The 10,459-nt window shown below is 40.8% G+C and overlaps 1 protein-coding gene across 5 annotated transcripts in view; it reads left to right on the forward strand.

The window, feature by feature from the left end:
- The window catches only part of LOC122565162 (E3 ubiquitin-protein ligase arkadia-A-like), an 86,802-nt gene that overhangs the window by 18,272 nt on the left and 58,071 nt on the right, over positions 1 to 10,459 (forward strand). For all 5 annotated transcript variants that reach the window (XM_043720863.1, XM_043720862.1, XM_043720859.1 and 2 more), the window contains exons 4-6: positions 962 to 1,091; positions 1,385 to 1,509; positions 7,878 to 8,084. In XM_043720863.1, coding sequence (XP_043576798.1) covers positions 962 to 1,091; positions 1,385 to 1,509; positions 7,878 to 8,084 — 462 coding nt within the window. The remainder of the gene's footprint in view (positions 1 to 961; positions 1,092 to 1,384; positions 1,510 to 7,877; positions 8,085 to 10,459) is intronic.

Below are 10,459 nucleotides of genomic sequence, written 5' to 3' on the forward strand. Positions count from 1 at the left end.
TCAAACAAAAAGTATTTATCACGATATCACCTGTACATTCCAGATTCTAACCATTCTGCTTTTAAAAAAGTGTTTTCATCATGTTGCCTTTGGTTCTTTTGCCTATTGGCTTAAATCTCTGAACTCTGACTTTTTTTGTATCCTTAATCCCCTCAGATGTTTGTCTTGGTTTACTCTAAGCCTTTCATGATTTTGAATATCTGTGTCAATGTTCTTTGACTTCTCTGGTCTACAGAGAGTAAGTCTAACATTTCCAGTCTCTCTGCAGAACTGTAATTTCATCCCTGGCACCACTCCATTAAATCTCTTCTGTACTGTCTTGAAAGCATTCACATCTTACGCAGAATTAAGCATCGTGGTCCAGCTGGAACCGTTTGTTTTATGGGAATAAAAGGATTTGTAGATAAGGTTGCAAAAAGCCCAGTTGGAGGATGAGTACTGGAAAGAGCCTAATGAGCTCTCTGTACTTTCAGCACTGGATGCAGAGATGTCCTGAGGGTGTTCACACACACTGATCATTAGGGTGGTTGCTGTTATGGAGATCGGTGTAGAAATTTAAAATTACCATTTAAAATGGATAGGAAAGGTTTAAGAAGATGTGGACCAAATGCAAGGAAATGGGGTTAGCGTGAATGGACATTTTGGTTGGCATGGACCAGTTTGGGCTGAAGGGTCAGTCTCCATGCTGTACGACTCTCACTTGACGTGGTTATGGCACTTGAACTAAATGGAGCTCTGCCAAAACACAGGTCCTTGGAGATTATTCACAGAACTGTGATAAACTGCTGAGATTTTTTAAAACGTTGATAGGACACTAGGCAGGCCTACAGTCTACTTCAGCTGGAACAAGTCTATACATTAATCTGATTCAGGGACTAGACATCTAGCCAACAGAGCTAATTGGTTATAGTTAACCCTTACAAATCAACAAACTGTATGAAATCTTTTTTTCTCTCCGTAGACCCAATGGATGAAGATGATGTTTTGGTCATTGAGCCTCTGACCAGTTCCACTTTGCCAGTTAGTGAAGAAGTGAACATCACATCCAGTGATAGTGAGGTGGAGATCATCAACGTTGTAGATGATGAAAGGTAAGGCGGCAGCAAAGCCTATCTCCCTTCCTGAATGTGATGTGGGCAATGCTTTCCATCAGCTACTTGAGGAAATGTGTTTTAATACAGGGTTCTGCTAAGGCAATGACTGCTTTAAATTATGGTTATTTGCAAGCTGTATGCCTGTCATGTGGTGGAACAGTTGTGTGTTGAATTCAGTCCCAGTGCTTGTTTTCATGTCAGCTTGTGCACCTCCATGTTTGTAGGATTTGCAGTAGGAAATGTAAGATTCTCTTGTGCACTGTTGTTGTGATTCTGTTGCATCTGTGCAGGCCCTCAGTGTCGGGAACGTGGATTGGCCACACTGTAAAGAAACCAGCAAGTTCCAGGCTCCAGGCTCCACCTGGACACCACACCACCTCTGCAGAGGTTGTAGACCTGACACTCGATGATAATGGTAAAAATTTGACTTTTTAAAAATTTATTACTTTCACATATTTATCACTTCTACTTTTCCAACCTCCCTGTCAGTCACAAACTGGCAAGGAATTTTGCTTCTAACTTTTTCCCCAGCTAAAATTTTCCACTTTGCTGCTAATTATACTGACATCCCAGTGAGACAGACTTTGGTCTGTATTCACATTGACTGGAGTTTGGTAGGGAGAATTTAGAAACAATGACTTCAGAAGATATTTGCAGGCAAATGTACCTTTGTTTCCATTGAGTTGGTTCCAAAGTCTCACTTTTTATTGTGCCCTCCTTATAGAGCATGTTTTGAGCAATTAGTTTTTGAACTGTTAATTTCTTTGCTTTAAACAAAAAACAGGTTTTCATTTACATAGCACCTTTACAACTAAATAGTGCACAACAGTTGTAACTTGCAGATTGATGATCCTGATCAGATCATTGTTGCATATTGTGCAAACTAACAAGTGGGATTATATTCTGGGATTGAAAAGTGCAAGTCTACCTGCAATAATCCTGGAAGAGTAAGGGTACCTCAAAAACACTAAGCAACAGGTGACGATCTTTCACTGCCGCTGTGTAGTAGCATCACAAGTGGTATTCCTTAATGAAAGAATGCTGCTTTCAGACTAAAAGGACCTTCTCTCTGCCTCACAAATGTACCATGCGCATCCTTCAGCACTGCTGCTGCTGCTGCTTGTACATCTTCAATGATATTTTCCTTTTAGTACAGTATTACCCATGCTCTATATTACTGATTAATGAAAGGTATGACTTTTTTAAAAAAAGTACATTTAAATACCATTTTTGTTATTTGATTTTGAAATAGAGACATACAGGCTTTGGTGATTTATTGTGAAAGATTTTTATTTTTGAAAATTAGTCTAGACAGTCCTTTCAGAAAAGTCACCAAATCTAGTTTAGTTTGATTTGATTTATTGTAGTCTCACATATTGTAGTTTGGACTACTAATGGAATTTTTTTTCTGGGTTGGTTTACAACAGGTGGAATAAAAACAGCATGTTTTCAGTTTAGAGTAATCAGGACAGTTTGAAAGAGATCTGACTCTGATAAGAAGCAAGTTTAATAAAGAAGATTTTTAAGAGAATTAAGGGAATATTTTACCTCAGTAGAGTAGATTAGGTTGTGAAACTTCCAGACCGCGAATGCTTGGGCCAAGTTTGCAGGAGCTATTCCTATAGGGTGAGCTTCACTTGAGTAGTGCCCTGGTGAATTCAGTAATGAAGTGTAGAGTGAGCTTTAAACCAATTACAGACAGGGAGGGTTCTGGAAGGGGAATATGTAGGCTTCCAGAGCAAAAGTATACAGAAGCATTGCAGGGCAACTGACAATGACTGTCCTGGAAATTTGGTGGTGGGCTCATGGTCCAGAATGTGACCTGAGAAAATGTCTGAGAATTGGCGCACACCCTCTGCAAGGTAATGGTTGGCATGCCAGATGATAACACCACTTCTATCAGCAAAGTCAGAGTTAGACCAGAGAAAATCATAGAAAGTTTAACACTTGCCCTTCCACCTCATCCTTCCTCACTGTCCAAGGCCCCAGACTCGCCTGGGTCTAGCACCAATTTATTTGGACTCTGTTAATCTAATCTACTGAATTCATTACTCAAAATGTTGCCTCCTTTACTTTCGTGAGACCTAACACATACTGGGTGACCACTTAGCAGAACACCTCAGCATTGTTCATACGTATGATCCTGACCTTCCAATTGCTTTCTATTTCAATAAATTATTTTACTCCCGTGCTAATATTTCCATTCTGGATCTGCAACTGTGTTTTATAGATTCAGACTGTGTAGGAAAGGCCTCTCAGCCAATCGAGTCTACATTGACATAACTACCAGTAAAAGTCCGCGAATTCCAATTTCCAGTACTTGTCCCATTTCCTTGAATGTTATGATATTTGAAGTACTCATCCCAATATTTTTTAAATGTTGTAACGTTTCTGGCCTCCACTACCTTCCCAGGCAGTGCATTCCAGATTCCCACCTCCCGCTGAGTGAAAAAGCTTTTTCCCAAATCCTCCCTGAATCTCCTGCCCCTTGTCTAAAACTATGCCCCCTCATCATTGACCCCTCAAAAAGGGGAACAGCTGCTCTCCATTCACCCTGCCCATACCCCTCAATCTTGTACATCGCAATCATGTCTCCTCCTCAGTATTCTCTAAAGCAAACAATCCAAACCTTTCTAGTCAATTGCCCCAAACCAGGCAACATCTTGCTGAACCTCCTCTATACCCCCTCTAGTGCTGTCACATCTTCCTGCAGTGAGGTAACCAGAACTGCACACAACACTCCAGTTGTGGCCTGACCAAAGCTCTGTACAACTCCAACATTACCTCTTTGCTTTTATGTCATGAGTGATGAAAACAAGTGTTCCATATGCCGCCTTAACTATCCTATTCACTTTCCTTGCTGACTTTAGGGATCAGTAAATAACTAACCCCAGATCCCTCTGTTTCTCTAAGGTATCCAGTGTCCTGCCATTCATTAACTACTGCCTCATAGTTTCTTCTTCCAAAGTGCATCACCTTGCACTTAACAGGGTTAGATAAAGTCTGCCCATCTGACTAATCCATCTATATCTCCCTGTAACCACCTTCACTATTATCCACTCTACCAGAAGAGTCGTCTCCAAATTTGCTTAACATTCCCCCTACACTTTCATCTATATAATTATGTATGTAACAAACAATAAAGGTCCCAGTACTGATTCTTGTGGTACATCGCCGGACACTGGCTTTTAGTCACTCAAACAGCCTTCTGTCCTATTACTAAGTCAGTTTCTGAACCAACTCACCGAGTTTCCCTCAATTCCATGTACTTCAACCTTCTCAATCAGTCTCCCATGTGGGACATTGTCTAAAGTTTTGCATCAGCTGAACTTCCCTCATGCACTTGATCACATCTTCAAGCAATTCTAACAAATTTGTTAGGTATGATCTACCTCAGACAAAGCAATGCTGACTATCCCTAATGAACCCATGCCTTTCCCCAAGTGAATATTAAGTTGGTACTTCAGAATTTTCTTGAATAGTTTCCTTCGACTGAATTGAAACTCACCGGTCTGTAATTTCCTGGTTCATATCTACCACCCCTCTTAAAAAGTGGAGCCACATTAGCTGTCCTCCAGTCCTCTTGTACTTCCCCCACTGGCAAGACAGGAATTAAACATTTGTTTCAGTGAAGCTCAGTGCGAGCTGAAGGAACGCACCTCATTTTCCACTGAGGCACTTTACAGCTTTAAGGTCTTGATATTGAGTTCAAAACCTTGAGAACCTAACTCTGTCCTTCATTTTTGATTATAGTGCCCCCACCTGCTGTGTCTTGTTGGTTTTAACAGAGCAGATTCATTTTCTCCTTTTCACATCTATCATTTACAACTATTTTGCATCTCAGTCACTTCTTTACTGCCTTTAGCAGTCCCTTTGTATTTTGCTTTGGGCAAATTCACCACCTGTTTTATTCACTCCCCCCACTCCCTCTCTCATTGAATGGCAAAAAAATATCAATTCCCAGTCCCTTTCAGTTCCAAAGAAGCATCATATTCAACTCAGACTTTACCTTTTCCTGTCTTCACCGTTGCAGCCAGATCTGCTGAGTTTCTCATGTATATTTCATGAATGGCAAAAAAATATCAATTCCCAGTCCCTTTCAGTTCTAAAGAAGCATCATATTCAACTCAGACTTTACCTTTTCCTGTCTTCACCGTTGCAGCCAGATCTGCTGAGTTTCTCATGTATATTTCCAGCATCTTCGTTTCGCTTTTCTTTAGGGGACTGAATGCATGCTGATTGGAGTAGTCTATAACCCCCTCTCAGTATGTATTCTATTAAACGGAATATATCAGGTGACAATGAGGGCCGTTAAATAAAGGTAGCACATTAATCATGGATGACTTTAATCTTCGTGTAAATTTAAAATCTCAAATTAGCAGAGATAGCTAAGGGGAGGAATTCTGAGTGTTTTTGGAACAGTATTCTGAAACAATGTGTTATGGATCCAGCTCGGGATCAAGCTATTTTGGAACAAACAGAAAGTGCTAGAGAAACTCAGCAGGTCTGCCCACACCTGTGGAGAGAAAACAGTTAATGTTTTGGGTCTAGTGGCCCCCCCCTTCAAAACCAATTTAAAACTGCTAGTGGGTAATACTGATGTCAATCATTAAAAGATCCTCTAGGAAATAATGACCGTATATTGGTAGAATTTAGCATTCAGAAAGTGAGAAACATGAGATAGAAACAACTATGCTGAACCTAAATAAAGGTAATTACATAGGAATGAGGGCGACATTGGCTGGAGTGAATCGGGAAAGGAGTTTTAACAGAAAAGATAGTTGAGCAATAATAGCAGACATTTAATGACTTCATGAAAGGAAGATCATGCCTGACAATGTTATTTGAGTTCTTTTGAGGAGGTAATGAGTAGGCTAAAGAGGGAAAGGCAAACCAGGAGAAAGGGTAGGGGAACTGGAGATCGGCAATAAAAGCTGGCCAGTCAGCAAAGTCCATGTCCCATGAGTGAATAAAGAAAAAATATACTTTTAATTTTCAAAAATTTGACAAGGTATTAGACATATGTTTATTTATAAGATATGATCCCATGTTGAGGGTAATATGTTAGCATGGACAGACGACATATGAGGGAGGCATTTTCAGGATGACCGACTGTAACCCATGGAATGCCATAGTGTCAGTGCTGGAGCCACACTTATACAATGTATGTTAATGATTTGATTGAGAGAAGAGATGGTACAAGTAGTTCTTCAATATCACAATGGTTGTGTTCATGCGCAACCCTGCGTTGTGTCGAATTTGTGTTAATGAAACACACATGTTATGGCAGAACGACCTATACTATGGTCATGACACATAAATAGGAGGGAATGCAATTAGCAAATATGATACAAAGAGTCTGCAGAGGGATGTAGACAAGTGAAGTGAATGGGTTAAAAATTTGGCACTTGGTATATAATGAGGGAAAATGTGAGGTTATGCACTTCAGCAGGAAGGATAGAGGAGTTGAAGATTATTTAAATGGTAAAAGCTTGCAGCAAGCTACAGCTGAGAGAGATTGGGGGTCCTTTAGCACAAAGACTAGCATCCCGGGTCATTGAGAAGGCAAATGGAATGTTGCCTTTATTTTGAAGGTAAGTTTTGATAAAACTGTACAGATCGCTAGTCAAACCACAGCTGGAATACTATGAAGTATTCATTCCCCTTATCTAAGGACAGATATACTGGCATTGGAGGCAGTCAAGAGAAGGTCTGTTACTTTGATTTTAGGTATGGAGGGATTTTATTGTGAGCTCATTACCTCTTCTGATTCTTATTAATTTTTGTTTTCTTTTGCTTTTGTTTACAAAACTTCTGCTCTGTTGTTCAAAGAAACTCCACAGCTTTGTGTGCCTGTTTCAGTGACTATCCCCTTAACTAAAATTTTAAAACTATATAATCAATGAAGCCAGGTCTCACTCTAGTATCTGACCTGTCCTGGAGTGTCATCAACTGGGAATAACGTAAGCAACTATTGATAAATATTGTCCAGGGATTTGTGAAGGTTTGTAGCTCAGATTGAGGTTTAGGGTGTAGGTTTGTTCGCTGAGCTGTAGATTTGATATCCATTTGGATATCAAACCTACAGCTCAGCGAGCAAACCTATACCCTAAATTGTCCAGGGAGTTTGGCAAGAATTTATTTTGAATTGTGCATGAGAGGACAGATGCGATCTTAATTTTATGTACTATCCAAATTAAGGCACTTGTAATCATGAGATTCTTCTTCAGAATGATACTGTAGGCCAATTTTTAGTTGCGTGTTGAAGTCTCTGGCATGGGATTGGAACCCACAGCCTGAGGCCAGGTTGCTATCACTAAATGATACCAACTTTTCACTGGTAATCAGGCTGGACCTACTTGAATGAGTTGATAAGGTTGGCAATTAATCTCTATCTCTAGCTGTTGTATTATTGAAGTGTATGATATTGGGTATAGTGTTAATCCAGAATGTATGTGGACATAACCACTTGTGAATCTGGCAATGGCAGATTCAGGAATACAAAAATGTAATTTACTTGTGGTTTTGTTATTTAAGTTCTCAGTTTACAGTTGATTAATATTCCTAACATGTGATACACTGTAAGAAATGCTTGGTTTTGGGGGGGTTGGGGAGAAAGAGCGTGGACTTATTGCCTACCTTATCAGGGAAGTGGAATTTGTTCACTGAGATTCAGCAGGGTGGATCTCTAATTCAATTCTAAACCTGTTTGTTGAAGCAAGTGAGCACGCTATTTCAAAATGTGCTATTTCATACTTTATTCCGTTCTCATTGTTGTGACAGATACACTAACTATGTTGGGTGATCTCCCTCCTGATGACTCCCTCAGTAGTCCTGAAATTGTACAGCCAGGTTTGGCGAAAGACCCATCAACAGGAGTGTCTCCGGCAGTTAACATCTCTGCAACAAATGTACCATGTGCATCCTTCAGCACTGCCGCTGCTGCTTGTACATCCACCGTCACTTTAGCAGCTTCCCACATGGTATCAGGTATCGTATCCAGTTTTGAACTTTGTGTCTCTGGTTTGTTGTGCCACCCTACGCCAAGCAGTGCCCATCTCTCCTTGTAGCAGTATTTCATCACTGTTCACTCTTTCTCTCTATATAATTAATCTCCCTGTTTGAATGCTGTATGTTCACCTCACTCAAAATTAGCCTGTATTTGATTCTTTGCTATTGCTGCTCTAACGAACCATTCAGAAGTCCTTGAGTGGTTAGTGTAGCTCTTGGCACATCTCCTCCTGTGTTATTTAAGTATGTCAGCATGCAATTCTTTCTTTTGGAAAAAAGCTTCCACTCTGCACTTCTAACTATAATTACAAAAAGAGATGTCCTCTCTGGCATTGGTATTTGACTAGCAGTTTAATTCCAAATGTACTTTTCCACCTGAAAAAACCTGTTTTTATTACAAAGTATGATAAAAGTGACAAATACAATTGGTTCTGGTATGGTGTGATAGTTCTGTTCTCGTGCGCTCTTGTATTATGAGAAAATTTGCACAATAGCCGTGCCATTTAAGCTAATGGAGCTGGAATCGCGTTATAGGTGATACGGAAAGTTTGCGGTTCTACAAATAATGCGTTAAATTTTTTAATCATGTCAAAGCCAATTCATGTTGAAGAAACGCACATTATAGCACAACTGACTGTACTGAAAATACTCTGGTCAGGCAGCATCTGAAAGAGCAGTAAAGTTAACATTTCACATCTGAGACCTTTTGTTAAAACTGGGTAAGAAAGAGAGATATATTAGGTTTCAGCAAGTAAAAGGAGGAAGAAAGAATGAGAGGTGTGACTATGGGATGTAAGTAATCGCGAATGTGGTGCCACTGTTCAAGAAAGGTGGTAAGGACAAGACCAGTGAGCCTGATTTGGTGGTGGGCAAGTTGTTGGAGGGAATCCTGAGGGGCAGGATATACCTGAATTTGGAAAAGCAAGGACTTGTTAGGGATAGTCAACATGGCTTTGTGCATGGGAAATCATGTCTCTCAAACTTGACCGAGGTTTCTTGAAGAAGTAACAAAGAGGATTGATGAGGGCAGAGTGGTAGACGTGATCTATGTGGACTTCAGTAAGGTGTTTGACAAGGTTCCCCCAGGAGACTGGTTAGCAAGGATAGAACTCATGGAATACAGGGAGAATTAGCCATTTGGATACAGAACTGGCTCAAAGGTAGAAAACAGAGGGTGGTGTTGGAGGGTTGTTTTTCAGACTGGAGGCTTGTGACCAGTGGAGGACCACAAGGATCGGTGCTGAGTCCCCTAATTTTTATCATTTATATAAATGAATTGGATGTGAGCATAAGAGGTATAGTTAGTAAGTTTGCAGATAACACTAAAATTGAAGGTGTAATAGATAGCGAAGAAGGTTACCTCAGATTACAACAGGATCTTGACCAGATGGGCCAGTGGCTGAGAAGTGGCAGATAAAGCTAATTTAGATAAATGCGAGGTGCTGCATTTTGGGAAAGCAAATCTTAGCAGCACTTAAACATTTAATGGTAAGGTCCTAGGGAATGTTACTGAACAAAGAGACCTTGGAGTGCAGGTTCATGGCTCCTTGAAAGTGAACTCGCTGGTAGATAGGATAATGAAGAAGGCGTTTGGTATGCTTTCTTTTATTGGTCAGAGTATTGAGTACAGGAATTGGGAAGTCATGTTGCGGTTGTATGGGGCATTGGTTAGGCCACTGTTGGAATATTGCTTGCAATTCTGGTCTCCTTCCTATCAGAAAGATGTTGTGAAACTTGAAAGGGTTCAGAAAAGATTTTACAATGATGTTGCCAGGGTTGGAGGGATTGAGCTACAGGGAGAGGCTGAACAGGCTGGGGCTGTTTTCCCTGGAGCGTCGGAGGCTGAGGGGTGACTTTATAGAGGTTTATAAAATCATGAGGGGTATGGATAGGATAAAAGAATGTTTTTTTTTCCCTGGGGAGGGGGAGTCCAGAGCTAGAGGGCATAGGTTTAGGGTGAGGGGAAAGATAGAAAAGAGACCTAAGGGGCAACTTTTTCACGCAGAGGATGGTACGTGTATGGAATGAGCTGCCAGAGGATGTGGTGGAGGCTGGTACAATTGCAACATTTAAGAGGCATTTGGGTGGGTATATGAAAAGGAAGGGTTTGGAGGGATATGGGCTGGGCGCTGGCAGTTGGGACTAGATTGGATTGGGATATCTGGTCAGCATGGACCGGTTGGACTGAAGGGTCTGTTAGGTAAAAACAATGACTGCAGATGCTGGAAACCAGATTCTGGATTAGTGGTGCAGGAAGAGCTCAGCAATTCAGGCAGCATCCGAGGAGCAGTAAAATCGACGTTTCAGGCAAAAGCCCTTCATCAGGATTAAAGGCAGAGAGCCTGAAGCGTGGA

The sequence above is a fragment of the Chiloscyllium plagiosum genome, chromosome 31, assembly GCF_004010195.1.
Source record: "Chiloscyllium plagiosum isolate BGI_BamShark_2017 chromosome 31, ASM401019v2, whole genome shotgun sequence".
In the NCBI taxonomy this organism is placed as follows: domain Eukaryota; kingdom Metazoa; phylum Chordata; class Chondrichthyes; order Orectolobiformes; family Hemiscylliidae; genus Chiloscyllium; species Chiloscyllium plagiosum.